The sequence below is a fragment of the Anastrepha obliqua genome, chromosome 5, assembly GCF_027943255.1.
Source record: "Anastrepha obliqua isolate idAnaObli1 chromosome 5, idAnaObli1_1.0, whole genome shotgun sequence".
Lineage (NCBI taxonomy): Eukaryota > Metazoa > Arthropoda > Insecta > Diptera > Tephritidae > Anastrepha > Anastrepha obliqua.
In genome coordinates this window covers 107371601-107392236 of record NC_072896.1, presented here as the reverse complement: position 1 = coordinate 107392236, position 20636 = coordinate 107371601, and the positions used below count along the sequence as shown (strand labels likewise).

Sequence of the window (20636 nt, the reverse complement as noted above, 5' to 3'; positions counted from 1 at the left end):
AATTTTTTTTTTGTCTTGAATCACTAAAGTTGTTCTATGACTTAAACAATGAGATAATTGTTTTTTTTTTCGGTTTTTATATTTGCCAGTGTCGGCAATGCATTGAAATTGAATATTAAATTTTAATTGAAATCGAAATTTTAATTTTAATTTTGGTATAAAATGTTTATATATCGATATTATTTTTATTATTATTTATAGAAGATATATACAATATAACCCTAACTTAATTAGTATACTGGCTACTAGGGTATATCGATATTATTTAATCTCCTTCTCTCAAAAAAGTAAAAACAAAACAAAATGTAACAGTTTTTTGTAATGAGACTGGAGCCCCCGAAAATAAAAAAAATGTTAGGTTAGCTTTGGTATATCTGGCTGATCCGAATAGATCCCACATAGACCACAAGGAACCTTAGTGTTACCAGAAAAAATGTTAAAAATTAACAAAAATATTTTTTAATATGCCTTTGTTTCTTCTTTTCGCCGTAATTTTGTAAATTTTTTGTGTTGTGTTTTTGAGCCACCCTAATACACATACCATAGATCTTAAATTATGCTTGAATTAAAATTTTTTATTCATTTAGGTGAGGCTGCATTACTCATTTTGAAGAACAAATTCGGCAGCAATTGGGCCGATAAAATCAAAGTGGTATTTGCCGGAGACGACAACACGGACGAGGATGCCATGCGGGTAATTATAAACAAAATACAATAATATTAAATACAAATTTTTTAATTGCCGTCATACCTCTTCCACGTTTACTCACCAGCTACTACAAGGCTCCAGCAAATCTTTCCGGATCTCCGTCGATCCTGAGATTCAAACCTATGCCGATTTCCGTTTGGCGCGTCAAGACGTCGTGGAGGATCTACTGAAATGGATAGTCAGTACTTACTCCGATTAGTTGCATTGATATCTGCGGCGCAGCATAATTCCACAGAAATTTAGTTTATTTGAAAAATTATATTATTAGTTGAAGCGTTTTTGGAATCACATCGAGTGATGAGCAAATATTTATTGCTTGCCAAATTAAGTTGTATTCACAAAGCGTATATTTAGTAGTGGCAAGTTATAGTGAGTAGTGAATACCAAATGCACCGTTTAGGGCATTTTTAGGAGTCACTTTATTGAACAAAAAAAAAAAATTATATACATAAATATATTTAATCAAAAAGAATAGAAAGAAAACGATAAGAGAATTAATATGAATTTGTAATAATAAAAATAGTAGAAATAATTGTAATAAAAAAACAGAAATTATTTAAAACCATTTGGGTGAATTTTTCGTTTTTTAATATTAAAAAAACATTCAAAGGTTTAAGTTTTGAGAATAAAATCATTTTTTAACACAGTAAGAACAAATGTTCGGATGGTTTTAATACGAAGAGTTTAACCCTCTAACTTTATAATTATTATAAAGTTCTAAAAATTGCCGGAATACGAGGTGAAGTCCAAAATAAACAAGACTGGCTTCATTAAAATGTTTTTGAAAGCGCCATCTTTTTAATGAGTTAGTACTTTAGAAGTTGGAAGTTACATCCCTAGCTGACTTCCAGTGAAAGCTTGGTGGTGACATTCGGTTCAGTGGAAGCGAAGTTATTGCGTCTAAAGTGTCAGTATGTTTGTGTCTTCGGTACAAAAATGAGTTTCGAGCAAAGAGCTAATATCAAATTTTGTTTTAAAATCGGTAAAACGTTTACCGAAACATTTGAATCGATGAAAAAAGTTTGTGGCGATGATTGTCTATCTCGTGCCAGAGTTCATGAGTGGTTTATACGTTTCAGAGATGGTTGTGGATGCCCAAAATCAGTAATCATAGAAATTGTTCATAATTTATTAAAAATGAACCGAAATCATCGTTGAAATTCCTTGAATTGGAGTATTCCATTGAATATTTCCAAAACATCGATTGATCGCATTTTAACTGATTATTTGCGCTTACGAAAGGTCTGCACAAGTCAACTGAGGACCAAAAATTGCTCAGAATTCAACATTCGAAAGACCTCATTAAAGAGGCGTGAACAGATGAGAATTTCCTTTACAGCTATTAAATTGTAACTGGTGATGAAACGTGGTGTTTCCAACATGAATCTGAAACTAAGCGCCAATGTGCCGAATGGAAGGCCCCAGACGAGCCATCAAAAATTCGCGATGCTTAATTGGTTTTACGATTCCAAAGGGAATTGTCCACAAGGAGTTCGTGCCAAAGGGCCAAACTGTCAATGCGATTTTCTATCTTGGCGTTTTGAAGCGTGTGTTGCATCGCATTCGTCGAATTCGCCCTGTATATTGTATTTTCCATGAAAATGCACCATCTCATCGATCCATTCTGTGTCTGATTTTTTGACTAGAAATCGCATTTAACCAGCAATCACTCACCGTATTCGCCTGCTATGGCTCCTTGTGACTCCTACCAGTTCGGAAAATTGCATTTGTCCATGAAAGGAAAACGTTTTGCGTCCGCAGAGGCCATCCAAAAGCCTTGTACCAACATCCTGAACGGCATTCCGGTCAATGACCTGAAACACTTTCGAAAAGCTTTTAGATCGCGTAAAACAGTGTATCGAGGCCAGAGGGGTCTATTTTGCATAAATGAACTCGAAGTTATCCGAACAAAGTTCCTGTCGTTTCTATTCTAGCTCAGTCTTGCTCATTTTGGATCTCATCCCTACCTATAACCTACTTTAATCCACCTCACATATGAATTTATTTCATTTCATATAAAAAGCTTCCTAATGTGGAGAAAAGTTTCATCAGGATATTTCCAGCATGGAAGACGATATCAGGGCAAATGTAGTCCTCATATGTTAGGAGGTGGTTTGTGGACGATGGCAACAGATCAGCCTCAAATACATAGAGAATATCTAAGAAAAGCTGCCCAGATATGAATGGTGAAACTGCCTTAACATAATTAAAATAATTATAACAGATTTATGGAAAACAAACGTTCAGAATGACGATAACTTGGTTGAAAATATAATTCTGTACGAAACTTGGTGCATATTTACTGATGTGCTTACAGACTACAAGTAGACAATTTGTTATTGAAAATTAGTCAAATTATGATAAATTTCAAAGTTCCAAAAATAGATAGAATATTTCAGTTTGTAACTGGAAAAGCAAATTCGCTCAAATTTGTGTACGGATATGTTTTAGTTTTGTTAAATTGTTATCGTTTATTTTTGAGCTGAAATTTGTTTTTGCAAATAAACTACAGGGTGGGCCATATAGCGTTTGCTTTTCGAACCACCTATTTTTTTGAGAATGATAACACAAAATGACATGTCAAATATGTTCATAATTTACTTAAAGGTTTGACATTTACGAAATGGGACGCTATACGCTTGAACAAAATTGGGAAATATTGAAAACCTATTTCCAAAGTGGTGAGTCTTCTTCTTCTTCCGCGGTTACAGTAAATGGCGAGCGTTACCGTGACATGCTCAACGAGTTTTTCTTTCCAAAAATTGAAGAGGATGACATGGACGACATGGACGACATTTGGTTTCAACAGGATGGTGCAACTTGTCACACTGCCAAAGTTACATTCGAACTTTTGGCTACCGTTTTTGAAAACCGAATAATCAGCCGAAATTCCGATATCAATTGGCCGCCTCGGAGCTGTGATTTAAGCCCGTTGGACTATTTTTTGTGGGGAGCCGTTAAGGACAAATGCTATGCGAACCATCCAGAGACGATTGATGCTTTAAAATACGAAATCGAAGTTGCCATTCATGAAATTGGAGCCCAAACCATCGAAAATGTGCTTAAAAATTGGGTTGATCGAATGGGCTACTGTAAAGCCAGTCGTGGCAGTCATTTCAACGATATTATTTTTCATTCATAACACCACAGCGTTATTTAGCAGAAATACTTAAAAAAACGTTTTATTTTAAGCTAACTCGCTTTTTCGTAATATCTTGATCAATGAGTCACTTAGCGGGTCCAAAAAGAAAAAACTCAAAGGTGATAGATTACAAGGTTGGGCCATCCGAAAACAAATTAGCAGAGAGAGAGACGAATGAAGTGAAAGCAAAATGTGTAAAGTACGGTTAGTTGATTATCAGTCGGTTTTCCAATTAGTCGATGTTCAGACGGCAACAATGTAACATAAGTAGTGGTTGCGTTGATTCTTTCGTACATGATCAACACAATCTCAAATTTTGCCGACCTCTGTTGTTGAAAAACCGCTGTTACATGCCCTGTTATGTCAGCAAAGCAGCTGATTTCTTTAAAATTGCTGAGAGCCCGCTAAAGGTCTGTGGTTGGTTTCTTATTTTCTCCAACGTGAAAAAATGGCATCCTTTCTCAGACGTCCGAACAGTAAATTATTAAAATATCTTCACTATAGGATGAAAGTCTTATGAGCTTATAAACTACAAACAAACAAACAAACCCACGAACTTTTTAATGTATCATATATGTCTATAAGTTACATTGCCTTTTTCAATTTGGCGAAAGCGATCAGCAACCTCAGCAACCTTTGCAACCATATCAAAGCAAAGTGTTGCCGCTCGGAGTTGGCATAAAGTTTAGATCTCGCCACCCCAAATTAGAGGAGTATAAGGCGGCCGCCGTAGCCGAATGGGTTGGTGCGCGACTACTATTCGGAATTCACAGCGAGAACGTTGGTTCGAATCTCGGTGCAAGACCAAAATGCAGGCAACGTTTTTTCTAATAGCGGTCGCCCCTCGGCAGGCAATGGCAAACCTCCGAGAGTATTTCTGCAATGAAAAAGCTCCTCATAAAAATATCTGCCGTTCGGAATCGACTTGAAACTGTAGGTCCCTACATCAAGACGCACACCACAAAGAGGAGGAGGAGCTTCGGCCAAACACACAAAAAAGGGTGTACGCGCCAATTAAAGCGTTTTTCAGTAAGAGCGCTTCAACTTTTTTTTTTTAATAAAACACAAACGGTTTGACTTTTTTAACTAATTTTTTTTTTTTTATTATCGAGTTTGAACATATACATTTAAGTATGAAATTCGATTTCTTTTGCATGACCACCGCGTGCACGTTTTACGAAGTCCAATCGTTGAACCCAATTTTCGACGCTCTTTTGCATAAATCGACCGAAATTCCAGCAATTTCGCGTTCAATATTGGCTCTGAGCTCACAAATCGTCGCCGGCTTGTTACTGTAGACCAATGACTTCACATAATGCCAAAGAAAATAGTCTAGAGGCGTCAAATCACACGAGCGCGGCGGCTATTCGACCGGTCCATTTCTGCAAATAATGCTCTCATCGAACTTACTCTTCAACAAATCAATTGTAGCGTGTGCTGTGTGGCTTGTGGCCCCGTCCTGTTGAAACCACATGTCGTCTAAGTCCATACCATTCAATTGCGGCCAAAAATAATCGTTTATCATGTCGCGGTATCGATTTCCATTCACAGTAACGTGGCGATCGTTCTCGTCAATGAAAAAATATGGGCCAATTACGCCGCCGGCATGTAAACCGCACCAAACAGTGATTTTTTCGGGATGCAACGGTGCCTCATGAATCACGTGTGGATTGCTTTCTGCCCAGTAACGCATATTTTGCTTGTTGACAAAGCCATTGAGTCAAAAGTGAGCTTCATCAGTGAAGATGATTTTTTGGAAAATTTATAAATTTTCATAAAAAATTTGCATGATTATTTCCATACAAAATTTGCACGATTTGCAATCGTTGCTCAAGTGCGTAGCGTTCCATGATGAAATGTATACTAATGAAGTTTACAAATGACAAGCGAAAAATAAAAAATATTGCGTCGTTCGCCCTCCCTATCGGAAAAAAGTTGAAGCGCACCTATTGAAAAACGCTTTATATATATATACACAGTGGCGGTCAAAATAATAGCAGCGCGGCATACTGTCAAGGTCTGACTATACATATTTTTTTTAAATAATATTTTCAAATCACGTACAAAATTAATAAAAAGTTCAAGAAATATTTATCGAATTTTAATTTCTAGATATGCTGTTTTGTAACTTAAAGTCGTTCAAAATTCACGCTGATTTTGTAAGCATTTATTTTTGACGGTGGTGGGCATTTATTTTATTTTATTTATTTATTTAGTGATTCAATCCTAATACAGTAAAACTTAGCTTTATAATTATTATTAGTGCCTTGCTACACTTGCAGCAAGCCAGCCCCAAGTCAAATACTCCACAAAAACATAATTTTTAATTTAAAAGGGGTGGTTAAGTTTCAAGGGCCGGTGTTGATTTTGAATAAAATAGAATTTTTTAGGAAATTATTATCATTTCTCTTTATTTTGATAATATTGGTATAGTTCAATTACGTATCGAACAAAATATTGGCCAAATGGCTGCCGCGGTCTCGGCGGCACACCTCCATCCGATTGTACAAATTTTCGATGACGCTGAGGCATAATTGAGGTTCTATGCCGTTAATGTGCCGAATTATCTCATCTTTTAGCTCTTGAATTGTTGCTGGCTTATCGACGTACACCTTTTCTTTCAAATAACCCCAAAGAAAGAAGTCCAACGGTGTCAAATCACATGATCTTGGCGGCCAATTGACATCGCCGCGACGTGAGATTATTCGGCCATCAAATTTTTCGCGCAAAAGAGCCATTATTTCGTTAGCTGTGTGACAAGTGGCACCGTCCTGTTGAAACCACATATCGTCCACATCCATATCTTCCAATTCGGGCCATAAAAAGTTCGTTATCATCTCACGATAGCGAACACTATTTACAGTAACTGACTGACCGGCCTCATTTTGGAAAAAATACGGCCCAATGATGCCGCCAGCCCATAAACCGCACCAAACAGTCACTCTTTGTGGGTGTTTGGGTTTTTCGGCAATCACTCTTGGATTATCATTCACCCAAATGCGGAAATTCTGCTTATTGACGACTCCACTGAGGTGAAAATGTGCCTCATCACTGAAGATGATTTTCTTCGAAAATTGGTCATTCACTGTTGCCATTTCCTGCCACCATTCTGACCATTAACGACGCTTGAAATGGTCAAGAGGCTTTAGTTCTTGAGTCAATTGCACCTTGTAAGCGTGTAAATGCAAGTCTTTATGCATAATGCTCATCAACGACGAGCGTGAGAGGTGCAATTGTTGGGCACCGCAACGAGTTGAGGTGGGCGGCTCTTCAACCACATCGCGAACAGCATTAATATTTTCTGCAGTACAAGCTGTACGAGCATGCACTGGTGTTTTCACATCGTCCCCTTAGTATTAAAATAGCCTATAAATTTTTTGATGTTTTGAGAAAATCTCGTTGTGTCTGTAAATACAGGGTGGCTGATGAATTTTGCTACATTAAGAAACTCAAATAACTTTTTTTTTAGTGTATGGAATTCATTTATTTTTTTTTTTCAAGTTGAAGGTCATTAAATTTTATTAAATGTAGCTTAAGGGGGTGGTAGGGTTTAGCGCTAAAAAAAACACTTTTTTTTTAATTTTTTACAGAAATATGGCTTAAGATACTTTAATAAAATCAGTTGCATGTTATTGTACATCTTTTCAATAAGTTTTTAAAAAATATTAATAATAAAATATTGACAAATAAGCCCATGACAGAGTTTTTTAGGAGATATGTTTTTCGAGAGGTGCTCTGCGGTGCCAATCGGCATTCGTCGTAGAATCATCTGAAACTAAAAAAGTCGAATTTTTCAGTTAAAGTATGACGTAATGCTCCCCCCCCGCTCCCCCCCCCCCCCCCCCCATTAATAAAATTTTTTTTTTTTCATTTTTGTAGTTTTGGTGGCAAAAAAACGTAAAACGAGCATTTTTGGCGAAAAATTTCGCCATATTTGTAAGTGAAAAACAACCTTAAAAAAAAAAAAAATAAAAAAAAACAGTGTAGGGGGGAGGTATTTTTGATTTAGAAAACGTGTGCCAAATTTGAAAAGAATCGGTTGAATCGTTTCGGAGTTGTGATTGGCACCGACTTTTAAGAAGTCGTTTCGGGGAAAACGCGTTTGAAAAAATGACTCTGAGAAATTATCGATGCTCCGCATTTGAGGTAGAGTGCCTACAAAGGCTATAACTTTGAGAGTTCTGCTCCGATCCACTTAAAATTTTGACACAACATTCTTGAAATGATTTACTATAAGATGAGTGAAGAAAAAAAATTTCGATTTTGTGACCCTACCCCCCCCCCCCCCTCTACTAGTTTTAAAAATAATTGAATTTAAATGCCCCCCATGCTCGTTGACACAAGTGCGGCATCTTAGTAAAAAGTTGTTCATTGCTGCTTTGAGAGTTGCGACAGGAATAGCCGCAATTGTTGCCCGAATGGATTGTTTTAGTTCATCCAAATTTGTTGGCTTTGTTTTATAAACTTCTTGTTTGCATAAACCCCACAAGAAAAAGTCAGGTGCAGTAAGGTCAGGCGACCTGGGGGGCCAACGAAATTCGGAGTTTCTTGAAATCAGTTTATTGGGAAATTTTCGTCGCAACTCTGTCATAACAGTCTGGGCTATGTGAGACGTTGCCCCATCTTGTTGAAACCACACAGAGTTGAAAGGAATTCTCTTTCGGCGTAGTTTTGGATAGAAAAATTCTTTAAGCATTTTCAAATAACGGTCTCCAGTAACCGTAACGGTGTGACCATTTTCTTCAAAAAAATAAGGCCCGACAATACAGCGTGAAGAAACCGCACACCACACTGTCACGCGAAGAGGATGCAATTCCGTCTCGTGGAGTATCTGTGGGTTAGAAGTACTCCATATTCGACAATTTTGTTTGTTCACATTGCCGTTTAAATCGAAATGGGCCTCATCAGACATGAAAAGGCAGTTTAACATGTTTTGGTCTTCTTCCACCATTTGCAGGATCTTCTGGCAAAATTCCAAGCGAATCGGCAAGTCTCCTGCATTCAGTTTGTTAACCATTTGAATTTTGTAGGGAAATAAGTCTAAATCTTTGTGCATTATTGTTTGCAAAGACTGTCGGCTGACACCAAGTTGAGCAGATAAGCTTCTTGTTGAAACCCTTGGATTGCTTTGTATAGCTGCAGCTACAGCAGCGATCGTTTCCTCCGTCCGAACTGGTGGGTTTCGATGATAAGGCCTTCTTGCGACTGTTCCTTGCTCAGCAAAATTATTCACCAGTCTCATTATGGTCCATCTGCGCGGGGGATCGCCGCCAAACATCCGCCTGTACTCTCTCTGTACCAAAACTACGGACTCCAGTGCGTGATAGCGGCGGACTATCCAAATTCTTGTTTGCGTGTCCCAGTTATCCATTTTAATAAATTTTAAAGATCAATCTGCAAATTAAAACAAAAATGGAACCCTGTATTTATTATTTTTTGACTGACGTTTTGACCCACTTTGTGGAACTAGAATTTGAGAAAATTTTGACCACATATAAAATCGACGATGGAGAATCCAAAAATTCAATAAAAAAATAATAGCCTATGAGCACATAGGCTATTGTTATACTAAGGGGACGACATCTCCTACAGACCCGGTTTGCTAAAACTTTTGCACAATTTTTCCGATTGTACGCACATTTGCGCGATTAAATTGACTGACAAAATCACGAAGTGCGCGATATGCATTTTGATTTGAACGTCCGTTTTCATAATAAGCCTGAATAACTTTAATGCGTTGCTCGATTGTGTATTCTTCCATGGTTCAAATTGAGTTAGTCTGAAATTGAAAAATATCAAATGAAATACAGAAAAAAACTTGCCGTTTAGGTGTGGTTCACATGCAACATCGGCTCTTGAAATTTAACCACCCTTTATTATATTTTCAAGTTGTAGTTCAAGTAAAGTTCCAGATTTGTTTTACAAAATATAGGGTCCGCTATATAACTTTACGGAATTACAAATGCTTTAAAAAAGAAACTACTCAATATTTTTCCAAACTGTTTCTTTTATTTTGAAGTACAATCCTTCCGGTTAATGATGAAATACAACTTCATTCATATGGCTGCCTCGGCTAGCCATTCACCATCCCATACGATCGGTCCAATTTTTCAACCCATTTTCGATTGTATGCGGCTGTATTTCAGCTATGACATCGCGTATGTTGGTCTTCAGTGCATCAATTGTTGCTGGTTTGTTGGCATAACATTGGTCTTTGACGGCACCCCAAAGATAATAATCCAACGGCGCACACTGGGGATTTAGCGGAAGAAAGTCAAATTTGCACCATGCCACCTACGCAATGTTTAATGGTATTTCTAAATTCCAGAATAGAACCAACAATAAAATCAAAAAGAATTACTAAACTCCGACTTACAGTTTTTTTATAGATATGTCAAAAGTATAATTTTTTTATAGTATTGAACTGACTAAGAAAAAACTTCAAAGCCCAAGGTGGTTTTTTTTCCTTTTGCTTGAGCCGACTTCCAATTTTTTATTTTTCATTTAGGGTACGATATTTTTATATATTTTAGCCGGAAGAACAAAGGCTGTGAAGCATTTGATTATCTATTTATAATTAATTTTACGAAAAAAAAAAAAAATCATATTCCTTCATATTCTTGGATCTGCAAGTTGAGCTACATTTACCTACGGTCAGAAACTAGTATCAACGTGTTGCTTAATAGCGTCTCTTTCAGTTTTAATCAATTGCAAGTGCCACCAGGTGCCACCAGGCGCCACTGATTATTTTTTGGCAATGATAATAACTAAACGCTTTCTAGTGTGTGCATAATGATAACGAAACACTTTTAATTTTGTTTTGGCATTTTGAGGGTAATTCAGAATTATGAACTTACTTACTGTGCGCAAATATTTGCTGGCTTATATTAATAAAAAAAAAAATAATTAAAATTTATGAATTTTAAAAAACATTGTTTTTTTAAATTTTTTTAAAAAATAGTTTTTAAACATGTTCTTTTCATACACAAATATATACAACTTCGTTCGTAGTAAAAATGTAAATATTTTTTGGGATGTATACTTTTTTCCGCATCTCTGTACAAAAATCCCCAGTGTGCGGCGTCAAATCGCAAAGTAACGCACATACGCTTCATTCGGTGCTTTTCTTCTTCACATTCTGCAACATTACCATGATTTTCAAAGTAATGTCGCAATATTTCCCAGCGTTCTTTGAGCGTATACACAACCATTTTCGTTAAGCAGTTCACAAGAAAATTTGAGTGCTACATGTTTTCTACAGCCTGCAAAAAATATAGCAGCTGAATATTTTGACTCTTCTTCTTCTTCTTAATTGGCGCGATAACCGCTTACGCGATTTTGGCCGAGTTTAACAAAGCGCGCCAGTCGTTTCTTTCTCGTGCTAACCGGCGCCAGTTGGACGCACCAAGTGAAGCCAAGTCCTTCTCCACCTGATCTTTCCAACGCAGAGGAGGCCTTCCTCTTCCTCTGCTACCACCAGCTGGTACCGCATCGAATACTTTCAAAGCCGGTGCGTTTGTATCCATTCGGACGACATGACCCAGCCAACGAAGCCGCTGGATCTTTATTCGCTGCGCTATGTCTATGTCGCCGTAAAGCTCATACAGCTCATCGTTCCATCGCCTGCGATATTCACCGTTGCCAGCGTTCAAAAGTCCAAAAATCTTACGCAGAATCTTTCTCTCGAACACTCCAAACGTCGCTTCATCGGATGTTGTCGTTGTCCAAGCTTCTGCGCCATACGTTAGGACGGGCATGATGAGAGTCTTGTAGAGTGTTAGTTTTGTTCGTCGAGAGAGGACTTTACTGCTCAGTTGCGTACTTAGCCCAAAGTAGCACTTGTTGGCAAGAGAGATTCTACGTTGGATTTCAAGGCTGACATTGTTATCGGTGTTAATGCTGGTTCCTAAATAAACGAGGTCTTTTACAACCTCGAAATTATAACTGTCTACAGTGACGTGGGTGCCGATACGCGAGTGCGCCGACTGTTTGTTTGAAGACAGGAGGTACTTCGTTTTGTCCTCGTTCACCTCGTATTTTGACTAGTTTTGATTAATTAATTTATTTATGTAAAATAATATTATATTATTTTTTTATAATTCTTTTATCATTATCTAACAAAGAAGTATATAAAGCCAAATTTAAAAGACATAAATATAAACATTTGGAGGATGGTTCCATGTGTAGAAGTCCACGTAAGTGGGGAAAGTTACTAATCGCCATTCACTTGTGAGTGGCCAGGACGATTCTTCTGCATATGGTTCAAGCAGCTCACAACGTCCGGGACTAGCTCACGTATCCTCTGGGTAGCTTCCGAACACCCGTTCGGGAGTGAGCTAACGTGAGAAGGCGAAGGATTCCAGGATAGCTGCTTGTGCGCTGGGTTTGGGACCCGCCACTTAAAAAGCCCCCCCAATGAAAACAGCAACAAAGCCTCGGATGAGAACTTCCAACACTGATGACGACCCCTGCAAACGAACTAAGGACTATGATTTGAGGGCATGCACCTGGAATGTCCGGTCCCTTAATGGGGAAGCTGCCTCTGCCCGGCTGTTTGATGTCCTCGTGAGAGTAAAGGCTGACATCACCGCCATCCAAGAGATGCGATGGACGGGGCAAGGCAAGAAAACCATAGGACCTTGCGACGTCTACTACAGCTGCCAACAATATTTTTTTGTTTTTAAGTTTCGAACTTTTTTATCAGAATTTAAAAATAAAAATTGGGAAGGCAATTTTATAGCCCATTAAATTCTAGTTCTAAGCAAAGGAGAAAACAAAATTTATTAATAAACTAGCTGACCCGGCGAACTTTGTTCCGCCCTAGAGGCACAAATGCAGAACAGTAGGATGACGTTCGCGAATAGGGAATGCGAATATACGCCAAATCGCTTCATTGCAGTTCATATAACGACCAACTTGATAGCGCGCAATTTCATCGTTGGTATTGGCCATATCGCTGCCTTTCGTGACATATTTGCAAATGTTTTTATGGACTTTACTGAATTGCAATGTATCTTGAACGTTTTGAAAATAAGTGGCGAATATGGAACAATTCAACTGTTGTCGACAACGAAATCAATTCTTTTCACTTTTGTTGTGATAGTTCGACCGTTATCATCGGGTGATCGACGGCGATACAGTGGATAACCATCGTTGCCAGTAACAGTCTCCGCGGTTAATTTCCGTAGATATCGTTTCGAACACTTGCCGTCGACCATGCAAGGCGATTGGGGATTGATGGCGCCACACGGTCCATGGATCATACATATTTGTAATTACAACATCATGTAGGACTGGATCGGCTTCGGGAATCTCGGCACATATGATATTATCCATTTGGTCTGTTTGAATTCTTTCCACTAACCAAATAAGAATGTGTGCGTGCGGCAGGCCTCGTTTTTGCCATTCGATTGAATACATCCAGCATCGAGCATCTCCAAAGACGCGTTGTTTAACAATGTAGTTCATCAGGGACCGCATTTGTGAAGTGAAAACTTCTTTAGAATCGTTGGGAGTGATTTGAGAAAAAGTGAAACGAAAAAAGCGACACTCTTGGCTACGAAGCGTTATATTATATGTTGATATAAACGTAGCGACGAACTAAATAACTTTTAGGCCAGCGCCGACAGCATGGCGCGGTAGCCGAGCGACTAGCAATGTGAGCTTCCGATCCAAAATCCTTGGTTCGAATCACAAGAAAACAATTTTTTTTTATACAGTTATTTTATTTTATTTTATGATATGTTTATGAGGAGTTTTTTTTCATGGCAGAAATACACTCGGTGTTTTGCCATTGCCTGCAGAGGGGTGAGCGCTATTAGAAAAATAGTTTTCCTTAATTTTGGTGTTTTCACCGAGATTCGAACTGACGTTCTCTCTGTGAATTCTGAATAGTAGTCACGCACCAACCCATTCGGCTACGGCGTTTGTTTAATTTTACTGATGCAAAAATGAGGAAAAATAGATGAATAAAGTTTGCTTACTGTTTACACATTTTCCAAAGGTGACGGAGAACCAAAAAAAAAGTCGATTTTCAAACAAATACGAGTGCATATGTGTAATTGTGTTAGAGTTTCGGTCACACAGGTTTTGTTGGGGACGCTCATAATAGCAACCGCGTGTGTATTTTTATATTCGTAAATATTTTCATTTTTAAATATTTACCGCAATTAAGCCGAAAAATAATGCAGGAAAGTGTCGTGAATATCGACAGAAAAAAAATCAATAAATAGCATCACGGAATTCATTCACGAAAATTTAATAAAGTATACACCAGAAGTATCGCGGATACTTAGAAAAGATTACAATAAAGTTCCAATGATTTAAGTGGCGATTTTAACGTAAATTTTGCTTTGGACACAGCGGTTCCTTTAATTGACTTTCTCAATACAACATTCAATTTAAAAATGTGTAACAATCGCACTGAATCGACAACACGATCAAAAACAACCATTGACGCGGTATTTCAAAGACATGTTGACAACATCGAAACCAAAGCATTTGTATCATATTTTAGCTATCATAAGCCACTCGTATCATTTGTTGAAATTGAAAACATTGAGGATGAATAATAATAAAATGAAGAAAATAAAATATGAACTTTATAGCAATATTATAATGAACCTATAATTATCCCGCCCCTAATGCTGCTTTCGTCTCATTCTCTCTCAGTTTGTTTTACGGAAGGTTTCACTTCTATCGCGTCTAACCGTTAGACTGGTATTTTTTTTGTCTGAATACATGTGCTGTGATGTCGTGTCGATCACTTGATGTTTGTCCGGGAAGCAGCAATTAAACAATTTCTATCCATTTTGGATTACAGGTAAAAGTAATAAAGAGATCTGGCCTACCGTAATGACGAACATATGTCATTGCATCTTGCGCATATTCATGCATATGACGTGGACTACCTATGTATGTACGTCGCCGGCAGAGTAGTTATTCGACCAATATTAGCTGCATTTTCTTCAGTACCAATTGCATGAAGTAAATGTACATTCCCCAGAACGCAGTTTGGATTGGTTCAACCTAATGAAAGTTAAACGCTCCGTTTCTATTTTGACGTACATGTCGACGCAATACTGCTGAAACAATCGACAAAACCGCAGCAAATAGTTGTCAGCATTTTGACGATTCATCAAACGATATGCGTAATAATTCATCGAGCTAACTTTCTTTGTAGTTTCTTCACCTGGCAATAATGCCAATTTCATTCTTCCACTAAGGCAGCACAATCCGGGCGTTTCTCCGAAAAACTTCAATGCCCACAATACTCGCAAACAACGTTCATTGGCCCATTGCAAACGCTAGTATGAAAACAGTAATCAGTGTTGCAATCATATCGAAACGCTGCTCGATTCAAATCACCACTTGATAATTCTCTTCTTGCGCGTCGAAAACGATCTACTTTTTGATCTCTGTTATTCGCTCGACGATTTCGCATTGCCAACCGAGCCGTTTTACGGGCTGCCTCGCTTTGTTCTTGTGATTGAGAAGCACGAAATCGAGCCATACTAACGCGGCGCTCTTCAGGGGCAATTCCTTGTGCTTCTTCAGTCGTTTTATTCGTAATGTTTCGTATTCTTCTTGCATTACGGTTTTGTCAGGAAAGATTCGATCGTCTTGGTCGCGGCATTGATAATGATGATTCAAAGAGAATGCAAATTACTGTGATTATATATTTCTGACAAAATTTATATTATCAAATTTTCTACCTAGCTACAGACAAAATTACGTTTAGCTGTCATTTGCGTTTTGTTATTCCATATCAGATGCGTTTTTGTTATACCACATTTTATAGTGACTTCACGGAAACGCGTTCGAATGGGATAAAAAGTGTCCTATGTCCGTCTCCTGGTTCAAATCGGTTTAGCGGTTCTCGAGTTATAAATAGTGTAACTAGTGTAACAAGTCACTTTGATTGATGGTAAATAAATTCGTGTATCTCAATTGATTGTATAAAACTGATCTAACCGTACATATTCCCCACAGAGTTTTGACTACAAGAATTATTTGCCTACTCTTTTTTCCTTCACTTTTTTTTGATATCTTAAGCGTACACTTCGCCAAGTACGAATTGTCAAACAGCTCCTTGCAATTTTGCCAGCTACCTAACAAATCGCCTACCTTCCTACCGGGACTCATCGTTAAAATTCCAAGTAACGAAGCAACGAGTTCGGTGTGAAGACCCCTAATGCATTGCTTAATAGATTTCTGCAAAATTTTAAGTCCTGCACTAAATTTTCAAATGATACAAAAATATTACAAAGATAAGCTCTTAATAATTCGATACTGCCGAGTGTTGGGTACAAATATGCCAAAAGATTCTGGACATCAAATCATATATGTATGTGTGCACATACCTAAAAATGTATTTATTTCACGTCGTGTAAAATTATAAATTGCATTCCAAAATTTGTACACATCTCCCAATAAATTAATGTCCATCCAAGTACGAGTACATATTTGTACACAGTGAGCTTTGAGAGCTTTTACGTGAATATATTCACGTAGCCAAGTGGATGCTAGAAATCTCTTGAAAGAGAAGAGTAACCCCACAGAACCGCCATACCGCCATTGAACTAAGAGTGGTTACGTTTTATATGGCAGTTTATGACAGCCGTCGATTGTAGATCTGATCCCCACCTACGGCATGAAAGATGCTAATGGTTGGGAACTTTTTCTAACACCCATCATCAGGCAGTTGAAGGGAAATCTCCGATAGTATTTCTGTCAAGACCAATTTTTTTATTAAATTAATTTACCTTTCAAAGGCGGCATGAGTTCATTGGTCTGGCATTTGTAGCAAAAAATCCACGTGAACCTATGAAGGAAAAACTGAGTCATACACAGCCTAGTTGGGCCCCAATTTTTCGTAGTTGAGAATGAAGTTCTAAGCTAGGCAAGAAAAATATTTACCTAAACCTAAGCTGATGGTTTTCTTGTAGGAGATATATTTGAGTTGTTTATGAATATGAATGTCCTGCCATGCTTGCGTATTTTTTAAGAGAACTTACAAGTAAATATAATATTAATATTAACGAGTAGCCCAAAAAACGTCGCATAAATGAAATTATTTCCAAGTGTTTGCGAATGCGAAGGTGGAAAAAGACCGCTTTTGCTTGAGCAATAAATTTAATATAATTTAAATAAAAAACAAAAACAAATCTCAAAAGCTTCGCTGCAGATGATTTTTAAAATTAGTATCCATAATATTTGTGAGAGAGCTATGCGATCCGCACTCTCGCCGGTGCTCGTCAAATCAATATTCACGCGAGTTGTCGGTATTCGTCTAGAAATATTATATCCACCTAGCAAACATGGCATGTTGACGACGTCACCGTATTTTGGCCAACTGTTACACCAATCCTATGCTCTCTTCCAACATGCGCATGTATTGGTGTATATGTATGTACATACCCACATACGAAAATGTGTAGTCTTCATCGCACTGATCGTTTGGATCAACTTCGCCTTTGACTTCGTTCGTATGGGCGCTCGTCTTCCGCTTTTTTACATTATTTTGTGACCTGCAGAGATTTGTGATCTGCTCAGATTGTGTCAGTAGTATTAAAACGGTCGGTGGGCATCCAGCTAATTTTCCGCTTATCTTCTGTGAAATTTGAAAAGTGAAAGTGTAGTTGTAGATAAAAATACAAAAAGAAAAAAAAATGGCTGAACAAAAGAAGGCTCCACTCCTCAGGAAAGAGGAAGATTACGTGAAAGCGCTGGATGGGTAAGTTATTGCGTATAAAAGCTAACGTCACCGTCTCAGAATCTGGATTTATTTAATAAAAAATTTTTTTTTTAATTTTTTCCTACTCCCAAAAATGGACACAGTTTCTTCACAAAAGAGGATCAGGTTGCGTTGCTGCTCGATTATGATGGCACATTGGCTCCCCTCAGCGAAGAACTCTCCGCCATGCCAAAGGATACTGAAATTAATATCAAAAAATTGGCCGCCAACGATAAAGTATTTATGGTTGTCTTCTCAGGACGCGATTTAGCCGAAATTAAGAACCATCTGAAATTCCCCAATGTGACATACGCTGGCAACCACGGTTTGGAAGTAGAGTACCCATCGGGCAAGAAATTCAAGATTGAAATGCCAGAGGAGCTTTTGAAGAAACATCAGGAACTGGTGAATGAGCTGAAAGAAAAGGTAATTGATGGGGGAAAGAGTTGGAGAGAGAAAGAGAGAGAGAGAGAGGTATAGTGGGAAACGAGAGCTATAAATGGGATAATAGGGATGTTTGGATGACAGGAATTTTACAAAGCAAGCGATAAAATTGAAGAAAGTGGGGAAGATTAAGTGGTGATATGCAGAAAAATTACACAAATTGCGGAAGAACCAGAAAACTTAATTTGTACAATGCACAGAGCTTCGTTTTCTAGCTAGGTTTTAGGGGCCTATTTGTTCTTACATATCAATTAAGGTGTATAATCACCTCTAATGCCTGTAAAAAAGTTCACTACAATTTCGAATATCTCTGCCCACAGGTGGTTTTGCACGGCGCCTGGGTTGAAGACAAGAAAATCTCCGTGACCTATCACTACAAGGGTGTCAATGACAAATTGAAGGGCAAACTGATTGAAACTGCAAAGGGTCTCATTCAAGGACATGGCTTCCAGCTAATCGAAACACCCTACGCTTTGGAGGGCAAGCCACGCGTCAACTGGGACAAAGGTGAGTTGAGAGAGAAAGCATTATTTTATGTACAATTGTTAGTACTTAGTTACAATTATCTGGTGGTATTTAAGTGGCCTCTAGGAGTCTCAAATGTTTCACGAATTAACAATTTAGCACAAAGCTAAATCGGCTAAGTGATGCCTAATAATAATAACAGCTAATTATCGATTAGCAAATTTGGTTAACTATTGGTTAGTTAAAGTAAAATTTAAAAGATTTTCAAACGCATTTACTGCCAGCAAAGACAAAGACTCCATACAAAGACAACGAATTCGTGGCTTAAAAACGTCGTAGGAATTTCCTAACAGTTAAAACTATCTTTCACAGATTGTTAAGTATTTCTTCACAGTAATCCCTCACAGATTTGTGCTTAATAAATTGCTAACTGCCGGTTAAAAATAAATAACTGTCGGTTAAGATTGATTTCGTAGCTCTCACTTAAATTCCTTTTTTTAAGCAAGAAATTTCGCAGAAAAATACAGGAAGTTGTTGTCCGCTTTAACTGATAGTTAAGTGGCGCTAGCTGAGGTACTCATAAATTTAGTATTGTGCGCTTTAATACTCCACAAAAAATATAAGAACTTGTTTTTCCCTGTTTCTCACTGTGCTGATTCTTAACTGGTAGTTAAATGGTGCTCACTGAAGCTCTCATATAAATTCTTTGCTTTTTAGCTAAGAAACTTCTAGCTAAGAAACCCACTTTAACTGATAGTAAAAATATAGGATACTGTTTTCCATTCTCACTGTGTGAATTCTTAACCGGAAGTTAATTGGATCTCTATAAATTCATTGTTTTATATTTTATAACTCTCGTAACTATTAGTGTTGGCTACACTTAAATTTAACTTATAGCTAAACACACAGTTAATAGGTACTGTGCTAGAATTTAAGGACAAAAAAAAATATTACAACTTCAGTCTATGCATAGACTTGCATTTTGTGGGTATACAAAAATTTCATGTACTAACTTTCAGTTAAATCAGGACTAATCTATAGCTAACTAGAAGTTAATATTTATCAGAGCTTGAGAAACTGATTAAAAAAGTATTATTTTTAGAGAAATCATACATGGCTTTGAAATCTCCCAAAGAAAGAATTTTCTATAGATTTCAGAGTCTATAAAAGTCAAATTTTCTTAAGCGATGTCAGGCGGTTGCACAGTTCGCTCAATGGTTGCGAAAATTTTCGTCAATTTATTCTTGCAATATATAATATTACAATAAATAAAATAACAACACAAAATAGCTCACTTAGCTAGTTGCCAACCTATTCCTTTCAGCGTCACTTTTAGCAAATGATTCATAAAATTCCCTTACGCCTAAAACTAGGTCTCTCTGCAGCAATTGGGCGCACAAATTCACTTGAAATGTCAAGACTTATTGTTTCGTATTTGTCAATTAAAAGTCATTACTAAGCAGCTATTTTCAGCATTTAAGTATTTCAATACAATTTAAAGTGGTACTTTTAAGTGGCGAAAAATAACATACCTCGGTAGGACCTCAACGCAGTTGCCATAATTTGTCACGGCACATAAATAAGCAATCGGTTATGTGAGTCGAATATCGCCCAGAGGTATTAACACACATTTTTGTTTTATGTTTTGTTTAGTCGGTTGTGTTTTTTTTATTTTTTTGTTTATGTGTTTTTGATCTGCGCTGGCCTCTTTCGCACTCCCACAAATCAATCAGATCTTTCACATTTTTTTCTACTATATATATTTTGTTTTTTGACTTTTGGCCACGCATGCAAGCACCTGTTTACAGCAATTAATGTTGATTTTCTTATGATTTATAGAATTTTGCGTTAGAATAGCAAAAACAGCAAGTAATAACACAAATAAATTGCAAAAAATAACACAAAATAGAATCATTAAATTTAAAGACAAGCACACAAAGTAAGCAACAGTGAATAAATTACTTTGAATATTTGGGTGAAGAAACAAAAATCAAAATTTCAAAAATTATTTTCTGCGACACATAAATTTTTTCGAAGAAAAAATTCACAGCGTGGGCGTATTAAATTCGAAAAGGCAGAAAAACACAACGATTCCACTTGTCAACAAACATAATAACAACAATAGCATGACGCGCGAAAAA

At 37.3% G+C, this 20636-nt stretch overlaps 2 protein-coding genes across 5 annotated transcripts in view; both read left to right on the top strand.

Moving 5' to 3' along the window:
* LOC129247235 (uncharacterized) overlaps positions 1–1140 on the top strand; it is a 43847-nt gene extending 42707 nt beyond the window's left edge. For all 4 annotated transcript variants that reach the window (XM_054886278.1, XM_054886280.1, XM_054886277.1 and 1 more), the window contains 2 exons: positions 588–694; positions 774–1140. In XM_054886278.1, the coding sequence (XP_054742253.1) occupies positions 588–694; positions 774–908 (242 nt within the window). In that variant the 3' untranslated portion in view covers positions 909–1140. The remainder of the gene's footprint in view (positions 1–587; positions 695–773) is intronic.
* A 16257-nt stretch (positions 1141–17397) lies between these two features.
* The window catches only part of LOC129248576 (uncharacterized), a 29053-nt gene continuing 25814 nt past the window's right edge, over positions 17398–20636 (top strand). Inside the window, exons 1-3 of the mRNA XM_054888182.1 lie at positions 17398–17586; positions 17691–18012; positions 18351–18537. Of these exons, the coding sequence (XP_054744157.1) occupies positions 17522–17586; positions 17691–18012; positions 18351–18537 (574 nt within the window). The 5' untranslated portion in view covers positions 17398–17521. The remainder of the gene's footprint in view (positions 17587–17690; positions 18013–18350; positions 18538–20636) is intronic.